The 25171-nt window shown below is 46.0% G+C and overlaps 1 protein-coding gene across 1 annotated transcript in view; it reads left to right on the top strand.

Annotated features, from left to right (window-relative positions):
* The first annotated feature begins 9699 nt into the window (after positions 1-9699).
* The window catches only part of Blnk (B cell linker), a 68733-nt gene continuing 53261 nt past the window's right edge, over positions 9700-25171 (top strand). The window contains exon 1 of the mRNA XM_052713063.1: positions 9700-9910. Coding sequence (XP_052569023.1) covers positions 9864-9910 — 47 coding nt within the window. The 5' untranslated portion in view covers positions 9700-9863. The remainder of the gene's footprint in view (positions 9911-25171) is intronic.

Below are 25171 nucleotides of genomic sequence, written 5' to 3' on the forward strand. Positions count from 1 at the left end.
TTAGCTTTTTTTTTTTTTCTGTAAAAACTGAGGAGGATTTTTAGGACCTTCTTTTTTTTTTTTTTGAACTCACAGAGATCCGCCTGGCTCTGCCTCCCGAGTGCTGGGATTAAAGGCGTGCGCCACCACCGCCCGGCATTTAGGACCTTCTTAAAGTGCTAGAATAAAGGCTTTATTCTTTCTAAAATTCCAAACAATCTAACTTTATAAATTTCTAGCTATTGGAGTAAATGAAGTGATTACCTGTAACATTGGTAAATTTCTTTTTTTTTTAAGCTTTTACCATTTTGGACTAGGGGATTTTTTATTGATTGATGGTCTAAAGTAAAGCAGTCACTTATTCTGTGATTGTCCCAAAGGTATCTACTGAACCCTCCTTGCAAAGTCTGTCCTCACGGGGCAACTCAGTGAGCAGGGGAGGAGAAGACAGGATGGCAAGCTTATCCTCCTCTTTCCTACCCGGATCTGAAGCCAACCTTTGCTTCAACAGGACCCTGCCTCTTTTCAGTGTGCAGTCTGCCTTCTTCTCAGTGTGATGCAATTGAGAGTTTTTCCATGTGTCTGACATTTGGAATAGCATTGCCTCAGCAGCCTCTTAGTGCTCTGTGCAGGTTGATCTTCTTTGTCAAATTTAGTATCATTGAGTTGTATATTCTATGCCTTTATTTCTCACTCATACACTATGAATATTAATTTCTACCAATTTTTATGCCATATATTAAAAATTTCCCTTCAAAATACCACAAGGATATATACTCAACTATGTTTGTAGCAGCATTATTCATAATAACCTGGAAACAAGCCCCTCAACTGAAGAATGGATAAAGAAAATGTGGTACATATACACAATGGAGTACTACTCAGCAGTGAAAAACAATGACATCATGAAATTTGCAAGCAAATGGATGGAACTAGAAAATATCCTGAGTGACGTAACCCAGACTCAGAAGGACAAACATGGTATGTACTAACTCATAAGTGGATACTAGATAGAAAGCAAAGGATAACCAGACTATAACCCAGGACTCCAGAGAAGTGAGCTAACAAGGAGGACCCAAAGAGGGACGCATGGATTGCCCTGGGAAGGGGAAATAGATGAGATCTCCATGAGTGAACTGGGAGTGATGGTGGGCAATGGAGGGTAGGGGATGGGGGGTGAGAACATAAGGGAATGGGATGGTCAAGCTGGAACAGGGATGGAGTGGGAGAGCAATGAAAGAGATACCATGATAGAGGGAGACATCATGGGGATTGGGAGAAACCTGGTGCTAGGGAAATTCCCAGGAATCCACAAGGATGACCCCAGCTTAGACTACTAGCAATAGTGGAGGGGGTGCCTGAACTGACTTATCACAGTAATCAGATTGGTGAATACCCTAACTGTCATCATAGAGCCTTCATCCAAGTTAACTGATGGAAGCAGATGCAGAGATCCACAGTTAAACACCAGGCCGAGCTCCGGGAGTCCAATCGAAGAGAGAGAAAAGGGATTCTATGAGCAAGAGACATCAAGATCATGATGGGGAAACCTACAGAGACAACCAACCCAAACTAGTGGGAACTCATGAAATTTAGACCAACACCTGTGGAGCCTCCACGGGACTGGACTAGGCCCTCTGCATAAGCAAGACAGTTGTGTAGCTTGATCTGCTTGAGGGACCCCCTAGCAGTGAGATCAGGATCCATCCCTGGTACATGAGCTGACTTTTTGGAGCCCACTGCCTATGATGGGACACCTTGAACAGCCTTGATGCAGGGGGAGGGGCTTGGACCTGCCTCTACTGAATGTACCAAGCTCTGATGACTCCCCATGGGGGGGCCTTACCTTCTTGTAGGAGTGAATGGGGGGGGTTGTGGGGGAAAGCTGGAGGGGCGGGAGGAGGGGAGAGGGGGGTCTGTGATTGGTATGTAAAATGAATAAAGTATTTCTTAATAAAAAAGAAAAAAAGAGTAAAAATGATAATATGAATCTAAACAACAACAACAACAACAAAAAAGTCACAACACTGGCCAGTATACACACACACACACACACACACACACACACACACACACACACACACACACAGTTGAAATCAGAGAGAGAATGGCATCTTGATGGCTTTGGCTCACCCTGCTCTCTAAATGGAACCATGACATGAAAAGTCTTCTTACCTGCTAGCCAGTTTCTACTTGGAAATTCCTTTTTTCTTTTCTGAGACTGTGTCTTTCTATGCAACCCAAGATAGCTCCCAAGTTGTGACCGTCCTGCACCCACCTCCCATGTGCAGACATTACAGACACACACAAACATGCCCAGATTAGTTGGAGGCCTTCTAAATCCAGGTGGATGGCTTGGAAAGACGGTTAGGGTCCCATTAGATAAAGTAACAGAATGCTAATCAAGAGCTGCAGTGTCTGCTGCTGACGTCCTCTCCTGGGAGATAGATCCTCAGTTCTTAGAGGCCATTAGTCTTATCTCAGCTCCCCACATCTTTCAGAGAGAACTCTGCCTACCCACCGTTACCTGCTCTCTGGCTGACTCCTGGGAGCCACTTGGCTTGCCTGGGACTCCAAAGTATCTGCATCCCACTCTGTTTCTAGTTTGCTAGTCTGGGGTAGTGGCTGGAACACAGGACTGATGAGGACCAAGGGGTGTGGTATTTGATGAGCGTTTTTATCAAAGAGATGGTCACTTGCTGGCCAGTTGTGAGGCATAACATGGGTCATCATGGAGACCATCACAGAGGGGTGGGAAAGGCATGTGCACTTGGTTCTAGAAGAACAGAAACACCTGTGAAGGCCTAAAGAAGGGTCTGCTGCTGGAAGCCAGAGTGTGCGGGTGAAGGTAGCTATAGGAAGCAGCAAGGAATTGGTCTAAAATCCGGTGGCTGCTCAGGCTGGAGGGAAAGCAGGCCAAGGCAGAACTGTGTTACCAGAGACTTGACAGAGCAGCCGAGTGCTGAAGGCAAGGGAGGGGATAAAGATGGCACAGAGTCTAGAAGTTCTCCAGCCTGATGTCAGGCTTCTAGAATGTTCTTTCCAGCATGATCCTGGACCGATGCGATGAATACAGGATACTTTCATCTGGGTCTTTCTGATTGGCTGCTACACTCTAGGTCAGTCTGAAAGACAGAATGCTGAGTTTTCTGAGGAGATAAAATAGGGGCTGATTTGACTGTAGAGAGTGAGGCTTGATCTTCGAGGGGCCTTAGTCTTCTGCTCAAGCCACACACACTGTCCCCTTTCTTCCTTCCTCCTTCTTTCCTTTCCCACCACAGCAGAAGTGAGCAGGCCACCAGCTGCCAGCAGCTGCCACCCTTCCTTTTCTGTCTCTGCCCTCCCTGTCCTTTCCCAGTACTGGCTTCCACTCTCTCACCCAGGCCCCTTAGCTGCCCCCTCACCTTCCTCAGCTATTGTGCCCTTGCCTGGGATGCTGCGAAGGCCAGAGGCATGGCTGACCAGGAGCAAGTTCCTGCCACAGGAACCTGCAGGCAGGGCTGCTGTTGCTTTGGGATAAACCTCCTGTTCCGGCCCCAAATCAGGGGCCGATGGGAAAGGAAAAGTGAGTGAATGGTTTGGGGGCTGAGGACCAGAGAAATGCAGTAGCCTTCAGCAGTAATTCTCTCCTTCCTGGGGAGCAGACGTCACATCACAAGAGAGGAAGGACAGTGGCCTTAATGCGGTCATGGTTCTGCCCAGACCCAGACCCTATGGTGCCAACACCACACATTGCCTGTTTGCCTGAACTGGCCCCAGCAAGGAAGTGCAGCCCGAGGACAAGTGCCCCAAGCAGATTAGCTGAACGACAGCTGCCATGCCAGGCCCCCTGAGGACTTGGGCTCCCAACTTGGGGTCCTTCCTAGCCTTTCCTTGAGAAGATGTCTGGAAGAAAGGAGAACCAGAGACGTCTCTCCTGGAGACTACAGCAGTGTCCCACAGGGGCGAGCTAGTTTTTAGATGCCTCACCAGTGTTCAAATGTCTGGGCTCTCCTTAAAACCCTTCTCCTGACTTTAAGGGTGAATAAGGTCGGGGGAACTCGGTGATTAAGCTGATGCTAGGACAGAGCCTTCTATCTGCATCACAGATCTATCTCATGATGGGACAACCCTTTCTTTTGATGGGCAGTTTAGACTGTAAACAGGCTTGGACTGAGTCCCAGCTCCTCTGTGGGCAAAGGACATCACTTTGAACCTGCTATTTAGCCTAAAAATCAACTTCTTCATATGAAAGGTGAACGTGACCCCCGAAACACAGCAAGTGTTCAATAGGCACCTTGTTGTAGTTGTTACCACAGGGGCAAGAAAATGCACCAAGACTGAGCGGAGCTGTCTGTTCTCACTCCCGAGCTCCCACACGGTCTGTTTTCTTGTTCACGAGCTTCAATCTCTCACAGAGCTGATTTAAGCTTTCCTCAATAATTCCAGATCTGTATTGTTCCTGTTAAATACTTAATACCCATGAATGAGATTTAAATAACAGTAAAATAGATGCTAACATCCATCACTCTACTCAAGAAATAGAACCTGGGGACCGGGAGAATAGCTCAGTTGGAAAAATGTTTGCTGTGGAGACACAAGGGCTTGAGTTCTGATGGCACACACTTGCTATCCTAGCTCTGGGGAAACAGACAGGCAGAAGGAATTCTGGGGCTCGGCAGCCAACCAGCCAAGTCTAATTGCTGAACTCCATGTCTTAGTGAGGGACCTTGGCTCAGAAAACAAGGTGGACAGTGCCTGGGGAACCCGTGGTCTCCATGTGCACACTCACCCTCCACCCGCAAACACACAAAAGAAATAGGACCATTGCCTGGAAGCCTTGTGTGCCCTTTCACTCCAGCTCCCATTCCTTGGAAATCATTCACCTGAATTTTCTTTATTCCCTTCATTGATTTTATCATATATGTGTGTATTTTCAATATAATTTGGCAAGTCTAACCTTAATATAAATAGAACCACACATTAGTCTCTTATTTTTAATGTATTTTAATTAAAATATAATTGTACCTTTCCTCCTTCCCATTCCTTCCTCTAAACCCTTTCCATTTTCCTCATGTCTTCCTCTCAAATTTATGGCCTCTTTTTCTTTGATCATTGCTTCCATATATATATATATATATATATATATATTATATAATATATATGTATGTATATGCACAATTATATAAATACAACTTGCTGAGTTTGTTTTTGTTATTCATGTGTGTTGTACCCAGAGTCCTCCAAAGGCCATCAAGAGACCAAATCCGATGCAAAAGCAAAGAGTCTTTTTATTGTTGCGGGTTAACTCAGGCCTCTCCTTCTGACGAAGCAGCAGAGCAGGAAAGACCCCGAGTAGCAATGGGGCAGGGTTTTTATAGGGGGTAAAGCAAGGGGGGATCTTGGGATCTACAGACTACATAGGAACAGACTCAGGATTGGTTTATGCAAGTGGCAATCATGTTAGTAACTTTTAATTGGCTAGAATTAGCTGGGGATTACAGTTATCCATTTTTGGGCAGACCTGGACAAGTCCCAGGCTTTGTCCTTGAGTTTTTGTGGAGGCTGGCTGGCCTAGCACACACTGACTGTGGGGGCTGGCTCAGTGGCCCAGGCTTGGTATGTCCTATCTCCCTGTCCCTGCTGGCAGGGGCATCAGTGATTAATTGCTTTTTGTTCATGGCCCTCTCAGAAACTGCTTGCTCAATCTCAGGAAACTGAAATTTGTGGTGGTATTGTATTCCCCAAAATATTGTGCACGCTAATAAACTTATCTGGGGTCAGAGAAGAGAACAGCCACAATATTAAACATAGAGGATAGGCAGTGGTAGCACACGCCTTTAATCCTAGCATTCCAGAGGCAGAAATTTGTCTGGATCTCTGTGAGTTCAAGGCCACATTGGAAACAGCCAGGCATGGTGACACACACCTTTAATCCCAAGAAGTGAGCCTTCAATCACAGGGAGTGTTGGCAGAAAGCAAAAAGGTATATAAGGCATGGAAACCAGAAACTAATAGCTTTTAGCTGGTTAAGCTTCAGGCTTTCGAGCAGCAGTTCAGCTGAGAACCGTTGGGATGAGGACACAGAAGCTCCCAGTCTGAGGAAACAGGATCAACTGAGGAACTGTCGAGGTGAGAAATCTGTGGCTTGTTCTGCTTCTCTGATCTTCCAGCATTCACCCCAATACCTAGCTCCAGGTTTGTTTTTATTAGTAAGAACCATTTAAGATTCATGCTACAGAAATTGAGGCCTGATCTCTGAGAGAAGACTGAAGAGCCTGTTATGGCATCTGCTTGGTCCTTTCCTGTCAATTGTGTTTTTGTGTTGTGTGTAAGTGATTTCAAAACTGACTACTTTGTATTGGATGCCCAGTTAGGGGGCTCATCTCTAGGAGAGGTTAATTTTCCATGTCTCAGATGTCATTAGTCACCTATAATTCTTTGCCTAGGAGAGGGACTCCATGAGAGTTTCTGCTTCTGCATTTAGAATGTCTACTGATATCCCACTGTGTGGTCTTTAGACATCATTTTTCCATCTTTCTAGGAGACATTAACTTCTTTTTTAAAGTTGACATTTACTTATAGGTGTGCTCACATGCTTTGCTGCTCACATGTGGAGGTCAGAGGCGATTCACAGGAGTTGGCTTTTTCTACCCTGTGGGAACTAGAGACTAACTTCAGGAATCAGTCTTGTGGCAAGAGCCTTTACCATCTTGAAGGTCTGTATAGTCACTTCTTTAGTTTGTTTTTATTGCATAAATTATTATTTTTAAACTGGGGCTGGAGAGATGGCTCAGTAATTAAGAGAATTGACTGCTATTCCAGACGACCTGGCTTTGAGTCCTAGCACCCACATGGAGGCTCACAAATTCTGTAACTGCAGTTCCAGGGAATCCAATGCTTTCTGTCCCCCCACCCCCACCCCACTAAATATGCAGGTTAGGTGCACAGACATACATGCAGACAAAGCACTAATGTTAGCGAAATCCACGAGAGTCTGTTTAAAGGGTATCAGGGATTTATTAGGATAAGAAATGGGGAAATACGCCGGGCGCTGGTGGCGCACGCCTTTAATCCCAGCACTTGGGAGGCAGAGGCAGGCGGATCTCTGTGAGTTCGAGGCCAGCCTGGGCTACCAAGTGAGTTTCAGGAGAGGCGCAAAGCTACACAGAGAAACCCTGTCTCGAAAAAACCAAAAAAAAAAAAAAAAAAAAGAAATGGGGAAATACATTCACAAATGCAGGACATGGTAAATCCAGTTGCAGAGTCCTTGGAAAGCTGGAGACTGATCACATGCTGCTTCACACCGCCTGAATTGGTCTTCACCACCCAAGAAAGAGCTCACCCATTCCCCCCTTTCCTTCCCTTTTAAGAGATCACATAGGCAGACAAGAAGCACCAACTCTATCGGGCCAGGTAGCCCAAGGTCATTGGTGGAGTGACTACCTGCTACAGCACTAATAGACATAAAATAATAACAAAATATTTTTAAAGAGAAAAAATACTATTTTTTGCTATTTATCCATAGTTGTAGCACTGGAGTTCGACAGTTTCCACCATGAAATAGTATTCATTTATGTGAATACGACACAGTTCACTCATTATTCTCCTGCTGATGGACAATTGGGCCATTTCCAGAACTGGTTTTTGTTTTTCCTGTTAGACACACCACTGCAAGCTAGTGTTCAGTGGTGCAGGACTTGTACAGCACGCACAAGGCCCTGAAGGAGGGGAGCTGTAGCACTTCACTGAACATCCGTGCATGTGACCTTAGTGTATCACTCAGAAATGTCTTACAGACCTGTGGCCTGCGCCGTCACAAATATGTACACCCCCAAACTTAAGAGATAATACCAAACTGTCTCCACAGTGATTGTGCCTCATACTTCTCTTTCCAGCCTGGAAAAGCGGATTCTCGTTTTCATCGTGTCAGACTTAACACAGTAAAAAGAAGAAAGACAAACGGCTGTAAAAAGAAAAAGCAGAAGTGTAACCCTTGCCCCCGTCTCTTTCTCTGGGGAAATAAGAAGCTGCCAGGCCAGGTGCTGAGCAGAGTTGGTGGAGAGGAAAGTCGGGGGGCCAATGGGGAACATTTTACAATAATTCAGAAGGGACAAGAGGCTGTTATCATCCCACTGGCCAGACCCTCCTGACCTTTGACAACGTCATACATGTTTTCCTCATGTTTCTTTCCACTGAGAACTGTGGGAGGGGAGAGGCAGGGAACTAGATCTCCTTCAGGATAAACTCTAAGAAAACCGAGCAGCCTGATTAGGGAAGGCCAACAGCTACAGGAAGCGAGCTCTGGCATTTTTTCTCATGATGAGCTACTTACTCTCAGGCAGAAGAACCCCACCCTTCATCAGCTCTGAAGCGTCAGCTCTTGAATACCCTGAGGAATGGGAAATTCAGGTATAATGCTTGAATGCGAACAGTCGAGGCACCCGGAGGAGAGAAGAATTTCTGTTTGAACAGAGAATCCAGGAGGGAAGGAATCCACTCTTGCTCTCCATCCCTTGTCCTCCCTCCTCTGTCCGGTCCCTCCTCTCGCTCTCTTCAGTCAGGCCTTGGGACTATAACAGGAGAGACAACTGAAAGCCCTCTCTCTACTTTGTCCCCTGTGCATTCTTTAGGCCCAGGGTGAGGGTCCTTGGATTATGTGAGGAACATAACCTCCTTCGCAAAGGCGGTCAGGACATCCCAGGAGGCAGGAGCAGGGGTGGGGTGCCCAGGTACAACAGGAAGAAGGAGCACCTCCTCTCATCTGCTCACCCTTGACCCTAGACTGCCTTCTGCTTTTTAACTCACAGATAAATTGGAAGCCTGCAGGGTAGGCAGAGGAATTGTGTGTGTGTGTGTGTGGAGGCGGGGGTCTTGAGGAGGGCAGCAGAGCTGTCTGGAGGGGGTCAGCAGCTACAGGTGTGGGATATCACTGTCCTTGGGGTACCCCCACACCTGACATACCACTTGGGTCTGGTGAGAGGAAGAAGTGAGCGGTGTCCAAAGTCAGGAGGGGACGAAGACACGGAGTGGAGTTAGGAAGCGTCTGCCTGATGTCATGTGTTGGGAAATTGCTGGGCTTGTTCTCAGCTGCTTTGAGGTGTATCCTAGTTTTATGCGAAAGCATTAAGCTTTCAGCAAGGCAACTCCTGACTCCACACAGTGTATAATGGAGATAATTTCTCCTTCCTGGAGTCACCTATCTCTCTACCCCTAAGTGACATTGACCTTGCACAAAGAATTACCCATCACATTTTAAATACAACTTGAGAAGAGGAGACCCCGTCTCGCTGAGTAAATGACCACTGCCATGACTTGCCACTCAGATGTATGAGGAAGGAGCACCATGAACGTCCACTTCACATCTTAGTTCTCTGAGCAGAAGAGGCTAATCCATAGCTTCATGCAAATGAGCTGAAAGCCCCCAAGAGCCATCCAGATGTAATGGACTTTACAGCTTTTCCTTGTACCTGGGAAGTTGCAGGTGACACTGGCCATCTGCTGAAAACAGAGACTGCCTAAGATTTGGGACAAACAGGAAATAGTGCCCAGCCAGAAGCTTATTCCAACCTGGCAACAAACCTGGTCATAAAAGAGCTGCTGGAAAGGATTTGCATGCCCAATAAGGTTTCGCTACTGAAGTTTACACAACCGCACCGTAAGCAGCCAAGCTGGCTAACTCCCTGGATCACATGATCTCGTAGAAACATGAAACTTGACGATGCGCTCCAGCGAGTTTTACTTCCCCTGTGCAGGGGTGTTTGCCAGCAGCCTGTGGTTACTCTCAGAAGTCAGCTCCAGTGGCATGAGCCCCTGAGCCCAAAGCCTTACCATGCTGCTCCCTAGGAAGGTCAGGAGCTACTGACATCCCCCTGGACAGTGACCCACATCTCCTCTCAAGAGAAATGGACAAGCTGAATAAGATAACTGTCCCTGCCAGCCAGAAGCTGAGGTAAGTTTCCCTGCCGATCCTTATCCCCGTTCCTTCCCCACTAGTGTTCCTACTGTTTTCAGAGGTGCTAACACTCTAGAATACTCTGCCAGTTCCAAGGAAGTGATTAGTAGTGGCTGAGGGGAAGCAGACAGGGTTTTTTAAGAAATGTGTAGGAGCAAGTGGACCAACTCTGGCTAGGTTTTGCCAGTGACGAGACAAAGGTGAAGCTCTGGAAAAGCAAGAAGATTAGAAAATTCTCTGGCCCACATGCTACCAATGGCCAGCTTTCTGAGTCTGAATAGGACACACTGCTGAGGAAGGGCTTGTCCAGACAGAGTCTGCACCCACTGCATGGGGGACATTTGTGGTCATCGTCGGTTATTGTCTCCTGTTGATTTTGTGAGTGTTCACCATACGTTTATTGGGGGGAACTATATGTCTTTCCAATGCTTTCATGACAGTACAATAATTATCACTTTTGAAAACTGCATAAGGGCCCGTCAGCTGGCTCATTGGATAAAGTGCTTACGGTAGGAGCTGAGCGACCTGGTGACCTAAGTTCCATCCCCACCACCCAGATAAAAGGAGAGAAAGAGATTCAACTCCACAAAGCTGTCCTCTGAGTTCACACTCACTGCATGGCACATGTATGCCCTGACACATCATGCCCACACACATACTACACATGTACACACACACACATAATAATAACAACAATAATAATTTTAAAAACAGCTTTAGCAAATTAAAAAAATATACTAGGAAAGAATAAACCAGCAGTGGACTAAGGTATAAGTCAAAGGACTATGAATATATGACTTCCCAAATTTTGAGTTTGAAGATCTTTTTGTCTCGCTGGAGTGGTGCCAATGATTTCAGAGACTGGAACTTTTCAATGTTTAGGGGTGTGTTATATTCCAGCTGCAGATTGGATCTTTGGACTCTCATGGGGTCATACTTAGGAGCTGGAGAACTGGAGATTTTGAGACAAAGTTGAAGAGAAATGAACCTGGAGTTGGGAGAGGGACAGCCTTTCACAGTCAGCCTACGGGTCTTCTACCCCTGGGGGTGTGGTAAGAAGCTGACTAGGGCGCGCCAAGGGGGCTAGGACGGCCGGCAGCACCAGCTGGTCAGCCATTTCTAGAGCACGCCCAGGAGAGCCACAGAGTTCTTAACATGGATGGACGTCAGAAGGTCCCACAGGCACCCTAGGTCTTTAACTTCGCATCTCACAGGGAAGAGAGGGAACAGTGGAAGTAATAAGGGGCCACAAAGTGGAGAAGAGGATTGGAGTAGCAGAGACATTTTCATGAAGAAGACGTTTCAAGAGTTAGGCTTTGAACGGCAGCTCAGATAAAATAGATGGAGAACTGGGGAAAATAGTTACATCATGCTGAGGAGGAAATACAGAAGCTGATGTGAGTGCAGTCTCAAACACTGGTGAGGAGAGTTCTGCCCAGCAGAGGCTGCAGCGTGGAAGGTACAGGATGAGAGGGCCCTAGGGAGTTGGTCATGTCTATGGGGCCAGCTGGAAAAGTGAGAGTGAGGGGTCTAACCGTGCGGAGTTGGGTAGAAGTGCTATCAGAGTGAGCAGGACCAACTGGATAGAGGCAGCTGGAGGCACAGATACTGGGATGCTGGGAACTTAAGGAACCCAGGCATTTAGAATTAAAGGCACAGCAGTGAGAGGAGAGAAAGCAGGGAGAGATCAGGTGTGGCAGGGAACGGCCAAGGTCTCAGTGTCAGGGCTGGTGTGAACAGAGATACCAAAGGTCCCTAATCTAAAGCCGTCCAAAGCCTCAGATCCTGCTTCAGGGAACCTGGATGGGAATCGAAATAAAGAGAGCAATAGAATTTAATCGCTTTATGACCCCTCCCACCCCCCGGGAAAAGTCCAGTTTAATCATGCAGTGGGTGATGGGCATTACGTAATTATATTATAGGCTCGAAGACCAAAATTATACTTCAGATAATCACATGCTACACTCATCTACTCAGAGCAAAGCAACATTTTCCCCACTTGGTTACTAAATTGTCTGCACAGAATCAGCCTGTTTTTAATGGAATGTGCACTGTCGACGTGGAAATTCCACGTGTGGAAATTTGAAAAGAAATGAGACTATAAACAAAGCAACTCAAAAGACCACCTGAAATATTTTCTGTAAATACGTGACATGGTGAGAAGTTGGCAGATGAAGCGCTTGCTCCCTCTGCTTTGTGTACCCTCCCTGACTGGTCAACAGCAATCCAGAAAGTTGCCTAGCGAGTTATTTGGCAGCAGATGCAATGGAAATGGAGAGTGATGCTCAGATTTCTTCAGTTCGATCAAAGCCTATAGAGGATTTGGCTTGAAGTAAAGCAAAGCAAACGGCAAGGGCACAACAAAACCATACAGTGAGTGTTTGTGAAAGGGGTTCAGTCGGGTGACCGGGATCCAGGGGTGCATGGCCTGGTCTGGAAAGAGACTCGGGGCAGAAGGGATGACTAGGAAAAGACTAAGGCAGAGTGAACCAAAGAAAGGAGGACAGGCAGAATTGGGGGCTGGGGGAAGAAAGGATCCTCAACATGAAGGATGAAAGGTTCCTAAGGCACCATTGGGGTAGACACTGAGAGATTTTCAGTGCACCAGAACTGAGGCCGGTGAGGCAGCCAAGTGGGTGTGTATGTATATATCTCTTTGTTAATAGAAGTTCCCAGACTTCCAGTATCTCATATTTGGTTCTTAGCCATGATTTCCCTTTGAGTTTTATAAGGTAGTGACATCATCATGAACTTGACTGAGACCTGGGTTCTCAATTCTTCCACAGCAAACATCCCTGTACCACACAAGTACCATGTTATTAAGTGAGCATTTGGGAATCTACAATCCCAAAGAGCTTAGGCAGCCATTCTTTTCAGGGTACTGTAACTAACTTGAAAATGAAGTTCCTCACTGTAACACACATGAACACACACCTATTTGCTTGTGTAAGTAGAGAAAGTCTTTGACATAAGGCTGGTCAAATCATGCTTCCTCAATCTTTACCTTAATGGCTAGAGGATATAGCATTGTTTTTGGTCAGACAAGCCAAGGTTTTTGTGATATTAGGCAAGTTTAATTTCCCTGGCCCCAGTTTCTTTACCTGTAAGGCAAAGATTATAATAATAGTGCCAAATGCCACAGGGCTATTGTGAGAATTAAATAAGCTGTCCTATGCAGCACCTGACATCAGGATCCCGGCGTACCGTAACTACTGAGTTTGAAGATAGCAGTTGTTAATGTTGCCATCATGGTCATTCTTATTCATTCTGTAGCTTGCATTGATTTTCTGGACATAAACAAAGGACTTCATACTGACCCCAGTGAGTTTCATTTCTTCTTTCTGTTTTGGCCATTTTCTCTATTGAGTCTGAAATCTGTGGCATTGAGATTTGCATGGATTGTAGACATGTCATACATGTCTCTCAGGCCTCATCTAAGTGCCAGTTAGACTATTCAGGACAGAAGGCTCTGTCACAGGTGTCCAGGCCTTGCTGGCTAAAGGACTTACCTGGGATTTTCTCTGACAGACTCCAGGACACACCCCTCTCTTCATATCCTAAAATTTTCCATTGGAGTTTCCAGTTTCTGGGCTTTTCACCTTAAATTCTTTAAAAATCAATTCAGCTTTCCTGCACCCTTCCGCCCTCCCTTCCTCACAGGCCCTCCCTGTTTCTGTCAATGGTTTCATGATCAGCCCTAATTCTGACTCACCCTCCCTGCCTACTCACCTGCCACACCCTCGTCTTCCTTTATTTCATTTCTATCTGTGTTCTTTCCTTCCACACCATCCGAGGTAGGTCCTCATCTTCCCATGTCTCCTACGTTTGTCTGATCTGCACCCCTCCACAAAATGAGTGCTTTGGTCTAAACAACTCCCAAAGTCCTACGTAGCCCTGCGCTTTGTGACCCTGTAAGCATGGGAGGCCAATTCTGGCATGAGTCTTACATAGTTTCTAAGCACCTGGCTCGTAGAAATACTTCTAATGTATTCAGAAGGATGATGGAGCTGACTCCAAAAGGCTGGTTCCAACGGCCAGTTACCACCCCTGGGTCCCAAAGAAGGGGCTGGAGAGATGGCTCAGAGGTTAAGAGCACTGACTGTTCTTCCAGAGGTCCTGAGTTCAATTCCCAGCAACCACATGGTGGCTCACAGACATCTGTAATGAGATCTGATGCCTTCTTCTGGAGTGCAGGCATGCAGAAAAAATACTGTACATAACAAATAAATATTTAAAAAAAAAAAAAAAAAGAAGGGGGCTATTATGTCCCAAGGGTGAAAACAAAGGGCTAACGAGATGTAGGGTGATAACGCTCACTTGTTATCTATCTTTTAAGATCTTCTTAGTCACATATGCAAATCTCCAGCAGTGTTTGTGAGACACAGGTTTGCAGTGATCCTCCCTCAGCCAGGGTGGCATCCCTGAGTTATCTTCCTCACGGGCACCCATCAGGTTATTCCTGATTTTGAGAGTACATCTTTTTTCTTTTTCTTTCTTTCTTCCTTCCCCCCTCCCCGGCCCCCCCCCCCCCCCCCCCCGAGACAGGGTTTCTCCGTGTAGTTTTGGTGCCTGTCCTGGATCTCGCTCTGTAAACCAGGCTGGCCTCGAACACACAGAGATCCCCCTGGCTCTGCCTTCCGAGTGCTGGGATTAAAGGTGTGCACCACCACTGCCTGGCTCAGTCTTTTTTCTTTTAGGAGTTTTACCTGGCACTATTATAAGTCAATTCTGTATTTTCCATCCCCCACCCTATAAAATGACTCTTTGTTTTTGATCTTATCAAGGTCTCAAGAAATGGTTTATCTGATTTTATGTGAAGGATCCAGGCTTACTGCTTATTAAGTAGGGTGTTCAAGGCTGGTGGCTGATCCTAGATCCTGCCTCTGAACTCAGGGAGCTTCCAGGCTCCTGCCCTCTGCAGACAGAGCCTCATCAATGGAACCTTTAAGTCTGCTCCACTAAGACTCCGGCTGGAGTGTCATGGATGCCACAGGCCTCTCTCAGATACCAGTGTCTCTCTCAGATATCTGTGTCTCTGGCCTTCTAACTATACCTCAGTGACTCCTCTTTTTTGTGTTTTCCCCCCTTTCGGTCTGACAAAATACACATAACATAAAGTTTGCCATCTGAACCATCTTTACGTGTACAGTTCAGGAGCATTGGATGCATTCATAACCTTATGCAACCACCATCACCATCCATCCCCAGGACTCTTCATTTTGCAAAACTCATTACACAGTAGGTTCCCACTGCCCTCCCAGCCCCTGGAAATCAGTCTTTGTACTTTATGACTCCTCTAGGAACCTCAAGTAACTGGAACCATGCCATATTTGTCTGCTCGTGCCTGACTTACTTCACTTGGTTTCACGGTCATTTGTGGGGAAGTGGCACTTGGCTCCTTTAGGGGTGGCCTTGATTCTCTCTGTTTGCTGTGTTGGGTGTTGATGCTTAAAGTCACCGGGATGGACTTACTTTTCTCATTGCACAGCCTTGCTGGGTTTCCAAGGGAAACTTCCAGGGACTTAGGACCCTAGAGACCAAGTACACAGTTGATGGAGGGTAAGAAAATGATATCTATCACTCCAGAAATGTAGAGAGGGGTTGGAATTCCAGCCCTCCTCTCAAGGGTCCCTCGGGGGGGGGGGGGGGGGGGGGGGATGGAACACTTGAAATGTAACACTAGATGCTGTTTTCTAGGTCCCACAGGCCCTCTAAGCTCCCCAGCACCATTGTGAGGCAACAGCCTCTGTGCTGGCTCATGTGGGGTCTCAGGAACGCCTGGCCACAAAGAAAACTTCTTTTGGGGCAGGCCATGCCATCACTTGACCGTGTGTCAAGCCTCTTTATTACCGGCACGTTCTTTTCTGTCCCTGGGCCTTCGTCTGACAGTGTATTGGCCACTTCTCTCATCGTTGTGACAATGTACCCGACAGGAGCACTTAAATGAGGAGAGGTTTATCTTTGTTCACAATCCACTCACGGCCGGGAGGGCGTGGCCTGGTCAACAGCATTGGGAGGCAGTATGGTGGCTTGGTTACATCCTGAAAGACCAGGAAGCAGAGAGTTTGGGATAGAACCAAAAAATGGATACTACCTTCGAGGTCTGCCCAGAGATACCTCTACTGACTAGTTCATGGTCCCAAAAGTTCCACAGTCTTCCAAGGCATCACCAAACACATGAGCTTATGGAGACGTTTGACATCGAAACCATGATAATGGGAGTAGGTTTGTCTTCCTTTCTCACTCCCTTCCTTCCCAAATCTTATTCCACAGCTGAGAGGCATTTACTTCCCAAAGGCACCCTCCTCCAGGGCCCTGCTCCCTCCACCTGACCCACCCTGTTCTGTCTGTCTGACTTGTCTTTACCTCCTTTCCAAAACAGTACACTGACAGCTACTCTGGCAGCCTTAGTTTTCGTTCTGGTATTTTCACAACTCTCCCATGACCCTGCTTCCATGAAGCTTATCCAGGGACCCGAGACGTCTTCAGATTTCACTCCTTCACACCATGCAGGCAGGGTACATGCAGCCAGGCTACTGGGCTTCCTTGGGCATAGCCACACGCACTGAAGAGCCCATATACAGTTTAACATTCTGTTGTTGCAAGCCTTAGTAACTTCAAGGAGAGGCCTTGCTGTTGCTTTACACTGGACAATGGAAATTCCACAGCCAGTGCTGGTCAAGGTGTCTGTGTTGCAGCATGCCTGCTTGCCTGTGGAGAGACATGGTGTCGATGGAGAAGCACTGAGGCCCACCTTTCCAGAACATAAGAGACGTTTCTCAAGCCTCCTTATGTCTCAAGTAGGACAATTGAGACCAGAAAGGCAAAGTCACCTGTGCAAGCTAGTGTCAATAAAGCCAACTGTCACACTCACACCTCCATGTTGCCTGTGGGTGAGGGAAAGCAGGCCACACACCATCCCTTTTGCTCTCCCTCCCTGAGTCATTTATTGGCTAATAGAGCTTTCTAGTTTAGTCAATGTTCTATCCATATCCTAGACAACTGTTTTAAAAAGCTAAAAGGGATGGGCTGGAGAGTTGACTCAGTGGTTAAGAGCACTTATTGTCATAAAGGACCAGGGTTCGATTCCCAGGACCTATATAGAGCCTCACCATCTCCTTAGGCTCCAGGAACAATGTAGTACACAGACCGGCAGATGTACACACAGGCAAAATACCCATGCACATAAAACAATAAAAATAAAACTAAAAAAATTAGAAGTTAAAAGGGAACCTCCACGAAGCCCTGTAGACTCAGGTGTAACTTGGGTCGTTGCATAATTTCAAGCCCAAACTTGAATTCCACTGACTCAGGTGTGAGCAGCACCACACTGGTGTGTTTTTACAGTGACTGGGTCAACAGTGGTTCCCATTGTCTGAGGGTAAGTTATAATTACAAAGAGCTTAGCTGGCCTTACCTGCAGACCAAGCACCCATCACCAGTGCAGTGTAATTTAGGAGGCACCCTGGGAAAGAGTCTCTGCTGCACCAGAAAGAGAATTCACATTGATTGGAATAGGCGGGCCTGGGTCTGGGTGCCTGCTCTGCACTAATGAGCTCAGTCTTGGAGAAGGGCACTTAATCCACTTTACCTTGGCTCTTTCATCTGGAAAATAGAAGTAATGCTATGTGCTAATAATATACACATATAGTAGGGGTATTGTATGTAAAACCAACAGCGGGAATATCCTCTTCCCCGAAAATACGCCCTGGTCTCAACTTCCCTGATACACCAAATTGTGTCCTTAGAGAGCTCCACACAGGATGGAGTGTCTTGGGGTTCTGGTTCAGAATCACGTCACTAAGTGCAGTAGTCATGGACCTGGCTGTTCCTTGACACCAGCAACAGTCAGGAGTCATTGCTCTGACAGCGAGCTTGGACTCAGGGGTAGACGCTGTCCTCCTGCCTCTGGCACAGAGATCATTAAGTCAACAAGAGTTATGAGTTGAATGAATAGAACACTGTTCCGGATAAGGAGGTCAGAGTTGGAGACACACCCACCTGAACAGAGTTCCCCAGGTGAGTGGTGATGCCCATGGGCGTTAGAGCAGAGGATGAGGAACATAAGCTTAGACACAGGATGTTTCCTGTATCCCCACACATCCTTTAAACTAGTGGTTCTCAACTTCTGGGTCGAAACCACTTTGGGTGTTGAACGACCCTTTCACAGGGGTCACCTAAGACCATCAGAAAACATAGATATTTACATTATGATTCATGACAGTAGCAAAATTACAGTTATGCAGTAATAACAAAAATAATTTCATGATTGGGGGTCACCACAGCATGAGGAACTGTACTAAAGGGTCGTAGCACTAGGAAGGTTGAGAACCACTGTTCTAAACTATACCTGGAAGCTACACCTGTTAGTGCCAATCTGTAATCCTATGTACTCAAAAGACTGAGGCAGAAGAATGACAGGTTTGAGGCCACCCTGAGCAACTTAGAAAGACCTTGTTTCAAAATAAAAAGTAAAAGGAGGGACTGGACACATAGCTTAGTGATGGAGTCCTTACCTAGTATGAATGAGGCCCTGGACTCCATCCCCACTACTGAAAACAAGAATAAAAACAAAAACTGTACTTGGTTCAGGTGTAAAAATATGCAGCAGGAGGAATGAGGGGTTTTTGCTTTTTTTGTTTGTTTGTTTGTTTGTTTTTTCACGACAGGGTTTCTCTGTGTAGTTTTGGTGCCTGTCCTGGATCCCACTCTGTAGACCAGGCTGGCCTCGAACTCACAGAGATCTGCCTGGCTCTGCCTCCCAAGTGCTGGTATTAAAAGCATGCACCACCACCGCCCGGCTGGAATGAGTTTTTTAAGGACAAATACACACACACACACACACACACACACACACACACAGTACTGGACAAACAAGGAGACAAGAAATAACATCTTTTTTTGTGACAGACTCAAGCATGAGAAATATACTTTCTTTTTAAAATTATTTTTCTTGTGTGTTTTGTGTCCATGTATGTCTGTGCATCATGTGCATGCCTAGTGCCCCAAGAGGCCGGAAGAGGGTGTCAGATCCCTTGACACTGGAGCTACAGATAGTTACACGCGTAGGTGCTAGGACTCAAACCTGGGTCCTATAGAAGAACAGCCAGCGTTCTTAACCATGGAGTCATCTCTCCAGCCCTGGTAAATACACTTTCAAAAAAGAAGTGAAAAGCCAAGTGTCATGCCACACACCTCTAACTCCAACACTAGACAGAACCAGGCAGATAGAGAGTACAAGGTCATCATGACCTACATAGTCAATTCCAGGCCAGCTTGGGCTATATGAGGTCATGTGTCAACAAAACAAAACAAAACAACCAAAATACAGTGAAGAAAAGACAATGGAAAGTGGAATGCTAAGTTCTTAGAAAGCTAAATTCTACATATATGTGATTTGTAAAGGTTTTATTCTTTTTTTATTTTTTATTAATTGTACCAGGCTTTTTCTTTTGGGCCACCAACCAGCTCCCAAATCATGACACAAGACTTCTTATTGGTTATGAATGCTCAGCCTTATCTTAGCTCTTATTTTAATCTGTTTCTCCTTATCTACTTTTTGCCTTGGGGCTTTTTACCTTTTTTCTTTCTGTATATCTTACTTTCCTGCTGTCTTTATGTCTGTCTGTCTGGAGGCTGCCTGGCTTCTGGCCCTGGGTGTGTCCCTCTCTTTCTTCTTGTTCTCTTCTTTTTGTTTCCTCTAGCCTAGATTTCTTCTCCTATTTATTCTCTCCACCCACCAGCCCCACCTATCACCTCTCTGCCTAGCTATTGGCCCTTCAGCTTTTCATTAGACCAATCAGGTGCCTTAGGCAGGCAAGGTGAAACAGCAACACATCTTTACATAATTAAACAAATGCAGCATAAACAAATGTAACACATCTTTGCTTAGTTAAAATAATATTCCACAACAATTAATTAATTATTTTCTCCAGCTTTTTTCTCAACTCTTAAGCGTGTACATATTCACATTCAAAGATCTCACTGTTGCCATGCCAACCCCAGATGGCTGGGCCTATGTCTAGTCCTGTATTTTTGGGTGAATGTTGTTGCTTGTAAAATGATAATAGTCTCTCTCTCTTCCTCTCCCTCCTTTTCCTCCTCTCCCTCCTCCTCCCCCCTTTCATACACACACACACACACACACACACACACACACACACACACACACACACACTAAAACAAAAGCTATTCATTTAAAACTTCAAAAGTAAATTGAGGAAAAGAATGTTTTAAAACTGTTACTGACTGCTCTGTGTGTCTGGATGGTAGTAGCAGTAGTTGTATGAGCTTGTGAGTTTACTAAATGTTACTGTATTCATGATGAAATTTGGATTGTGTATGTTTCGCTACAATCAATAACTTGTTTGGGCTTGTGAGTCAGCTCGGTGAGTAAAGGAGCTTGCCGAGCTGAGGTCCATCCCTGGACAGCATGGTGGAAGGAGAGAACTGATTCCCAGAGTTGTTCTCTGATCTCCACATGGCACCATGGAACACATGCACATTAGTGTGTGTACACACACACACATACACACACACACACACACACACACACGCATAAGCAAACAAGCAAATAAATAAATGTCATTTTAAGAATTGATAATATAGATTATTTAAGGAGCCATAGTCATAGTAAGACAGGGTTTCCCTGTGTAACTTTGCGCCTTTCCTGGATCTCACTCTGTAGACCAGGCTGGCCTTGAACTCACAGAGATCCGCCTGGCTCTGCCTCCCGACTGCTGGGATTAAAGGAGCACGCCACCACCGTCCAGCTCAAGGTTTTTCTTTAAATGTATCCTTTTGTGTTGTGCTGTGTGTACCTATTTAAGTGTGTGTAACTGAGTGTGTGAGTGCTTGTGCATGTGTGCATGTGTGTGGAGGCTAGAGACAGAGGCCCATGTTTAGTGTCTTCTTCAATACTCTCTATTCTGTGAGACAGATTTCTCACTAAACCTGGAGCTCAAAGATTCAGCTAGACTGATTGGCTAGCAAACTCTGGACTCTTCCTGCCTCTGCCTCCCCAGTGCTGGATTACAGGCACACCCACTGCACCTAGCTCTTTTACATAGGTTCTGAGAGATTGCACTCAGGTCCTCGTGCTTGTTTGTATAGCAATAACTTTAAGGTGTGGGCTTTTTCTGAAACCCTAAAGGTATTCTTGATACTCATTTCTAGATGCTTTTTAAGAAATGCAAGGTTTCTTTTCAACCCCCACCCACAAAACACGCAAGATGTTCCTCCTCATGCCTCTGTTTTTAACTCAGAGCCCAGAAAGAAAAGTCTAACTGAGTCAAGTGTTTTCAGGATACAGGAAAACTATTCTTCAAAATCACTCTTTACTTTTAACAATGTTTTGGGGGTCAGCTGCAGGAATGGGTAGCCAGACTGTGCAATGCCATGCAGTCACAGGCAAAATGCTCTTTCTCCAGTTGAGTCAATTAAATTTTGCTTATGTTAGCATTCATTAGCCATACACAATGGGTTTCATTATGAGATTTTCACATATGCACATGTAATATATAATTCATTTTGATCATAAGTTAACATAAATATTTTTGCTAACATATAATTATATAAAACAATAGAGTTCATTCTGAGGTGTTCACAGATGTATCTAATGTACCTTGATCACATGAGGGGTGAATATCACTCCTCCATTTCTCATTAAGTTAATTTTTAAAAAAGACACACTCAAATTCTTTAAGCATGTTCATTGCCTAGAAAAACATTTCCAGAATTTTCTGAAAGCAAGTTTGAATGACTTGGCCACTTGCTTTTACAAAAAAAATTCCTAGCTTCTTTGACTTAGAAACCCTGTTGTTTGTTTGTTTATTTGTTTTGAGGTGGTGTTTTTTGCTGGTAGTAGAGAGGCTGGGTATACCAAACTTCATTAGACAGCACCTGGTCGAAACAGTGAGTGTGTGAGAATTAAGTAACATGTGTGGCTCACCCAAGGGCCTACCTCTCTGTGGACACAGAAACCTCCTCTAATTATTTGGTTTTCATAACCTGCCTTTTTACAGGAGAACTTTTCTCTTCACCCACTTCCATACAGCACAGGTGATAAGAACCAGAAGCAACAGGGTCCTTGCATGCTCAGAGGACAGAAAAAGCTGTAGCTCTCTAGGCACCAAGGGCTCCTAGCCACTGAAATCAGGATGAGGAAGGACCATGGCAATGTATGTGGTCATATCAAGTGACAAATCTTCCAAGACCATTTGGAAGTCAGGATAGCACAGCTTTGTGGTCAGCACATTTTTCTCAATGTGGACAGTCCCCAGCCAATCTGCCCCTGACAGGGTAAACGGAACTAGGACTTTAAACAAGATAATGGATATTTGTAGAATCATCCCTGTTCTTGGTTGTGCCAAATCCAGCCCAACTTCTGTCTGTTTATAACCCAGCTCAGCAGTGCAGACATGCCAACCACTAGCAGCAAATATTTGCAGATGTCTGCAGGAACAGAGAGACAGGATAGAATGCTGGAAACAATTGTGATCTACTTTCCATGGTTAGTGGCTGTTAGCTGTGAGGTGTTGTGTCAGACATACAAGGGCTCTATGCGCCAGGCTCCTCAGGGCCTCTCTGCCTAGGCCATGGGGTAATGTCACCGCTTTTCTTCCAGTCCTGGAGAGCTCCATGACATCCCCTTCTACTATCAAGCACCACCCTATTTCCTTCCCCTCACTGCCATCTGTCCCTTCCTCTTTTCTCTCTGCCCCTCCCTAAAGGCTGAAATGCCCGAAGAACTCATGCTTTCCACCGGCAAAACGTTTGACCTTGGAAGTCAATCACAGGGCAGGGATGAGGACACGTGTCCTCAGTAGGACTGCTGGGCGGGTAGGGGGACTGGGTGGCCTCTCCAAAGATAGAAGGGAAGCTGGCCATAGCGGCCCATGGCGAAAGTGGTCATCTTCCCGGAAGAGGGCCCAAGTTGAAATGAATCACCGTGCCTCCAGACAGGGCAAAGATCATGCACCTTGGCGTCACACCTCGTTTTGTGTATTACCTCTTACTAGTGATAGGACTACAGGAGTTCCTCAACTTCTCAGGCCAAATGTTCTAATCTCTATAAATGGGGAACCACAACAGTATAAATATTCTCTCCCCTACTGTAGACATAAAAATTGTGAAGAAAGTTCTTGTCACAATAGAAAGCGGGGTTACCCCAGGCGTGGTTGTGGCTCATGCAAGACCTGGTGTGTCATACACAGCAAGTGTCAAGGGTTACTTCTGTTCTGGTTCTTTTTCCATGGTTTGCTGCTGGCCTGGGGGTGGGTCAGTCTTTCAGAACTGTCTTGTTGGGTCTGGGCTTCAGTCAGAGCTCTGAGCTGTGGCCCAGGAAGAGGTGCCTTGTTTCCATAGCACGGGTCTATATCCCAGCAGGGGACCTGAGCCAGGTGGGAAAGAGCAGGGAGAGAGTTTGGCCAAAAGAAACAAAACAGTCACCCCCTAAGATAATCCTGGGACTGGTTAGTTACCACATCTCCCCAGGACCTGATTCTCTTCCTTGGGGCAAGATGAGGCTGACCCAGATCATACCCAAGGTCTCTGTCACTTCCAATGTCTATGACTTCACAGACAAAACAAGGAGCTTGGATTTCAAAGTTAGACAGTCTGAAACAGCTCTTTCTGGGCCTCAGTGTTTGTATCTATAAAATAAGATGAGGGCACTCACTCAACCCTAGGAGGTTACTCTGGCTATCCTGCCATGGCAAGAACTGTCAAAATGTCTTGCCAATTGCACTACATTGTCTAGAAGGAAGCAACTGTGGCTGCTGAATTCACAAACCTAAATATAACAGCGCTGATGCCACAGGAAGGTCAAGCTGGAGGAGATGGGCATGGGGAAGTTGAGGCTAGACACGGAGTATGGAAGAAGGAGGCTAGCCATCTGAGGGGAACGAGGCAAGACATCAAGGGGAGAGTGGAGAAGGAGGCCATTGGAGGATGTCTGTGTCATGCAAATATCAGAACAGTCAGTAGTACTCTGTTCCCGAGTGGTGGGTCTGGAGCAGTGATGTCACACTGCAGACAAGTTATCCAGATGTGTAGGACTCAGAGAATACTTCGCTTTTTTCTGTATCTTTGCTCTGATTTTGTGGAGGCCAGAGGCGTTGGGCAAGCCATGAAGTGGGGAGGGATCCCTGTCCTGCAGTATTTATATTCAGTTTAATCCTAGATCCCAAGCTTGGCTGGCTCCTTGAATTGCGGAACAAATAAGACAAAAACAGCAAATCATGACACCAAACTTTAAGGAGTAGTCTGGAAAAAGAAGTAAATCTAGGTAAATAATATTTTGAGCAAAATAAAAAAAGTACAAAAAAAAAGCATATGACGAACTAAATATTGAAGATTTAAGTGTGGAGCTGGGGAGATCACTCACCAGTTAAAGAACCTGTGTGCAAGGGTAAGGACCAGAGTTCAAATCTCCAGAACCCATGTAAATAGCCAATTACACTACATTGTTTGGAAGGAAGCAAGTGTGGTTGCTGAATTTGCAAACCTAAATATAACAGCAAGGACGCCAGTTCCAGCCTTGGAAGGCAACAACAGGATCCCCAGAGCAAGCTAATTAGCAAAAGCAGCCCTATTGATGAGTTCTGACTTTGAGGGACCCTCCTCAGTGAATAAAGTGAAAGAGAGATGGAGGATGACTCCCCCCACAGGCACCAGCACACATGTGCACATGAATCACACACATGCATCACATAGTGAGAGGGAAAAAAGGAGGGGAAGAAGAAATTTGAAATGAAGACAGGACAGTGCTATTGTTAATGTCTTTTTGCCTCAGATTCCAAGACAGCTCGCTGAGCACAGCTTCATGCCAGAGATTGTGTGTGTGTGTGTGTGTGTGTGTGTGTGTGTGTGTGTGTGTGTGTGAGACAGACCCAAAACCCAGGGCCTTGTGTTTCACGTGTTCTACCACTGAGCTGCCTCCAGTCTTTGTTTTCCCAGACATAGTCTCACTACCTGGCCCAGACTGGCCCAGAACTTGTGGTCTCCATCCTCAGTCTCCCTAGGGTTGGGATTACTGACTGCAAAGCCACACTAGGTGGGCAGTGATGTCCCTTCTGAAAGCTGTCAGCCTGAATTCCCAGGAGGAAACTTCACAACATTCCTGTCTTCAGTGTGTTCACTAGTCTGGGAGCAGGCTCAGCAGAGATAGGTCTCACTGGCCCACACTGTTTCCATTCTCCCCACTTAATCACAGCACACCCCAGGAACGGACCCTGAGCACTTCCTGCTGTCTGGGAC

The sequence above is a fragment of the Peromyscus californicus genome, unplaced genomic scaffold (assembly GCF_007827085.1).
Source record: "Peromyscus californicus insignis strain IS unplaced genomic scaffold, ASM782708v3 Scaffold_4__1_contigs__length_199733344, whole genome shotgun sequence".
In the NCBI taxonomy this organism is placed as follows: domain Eukaryota; kingdom Metazoa; phylum Chordata; class Mammalia; order Rodentia; family Cricetidae; genus Peromyscus; species Peromyscus californicus.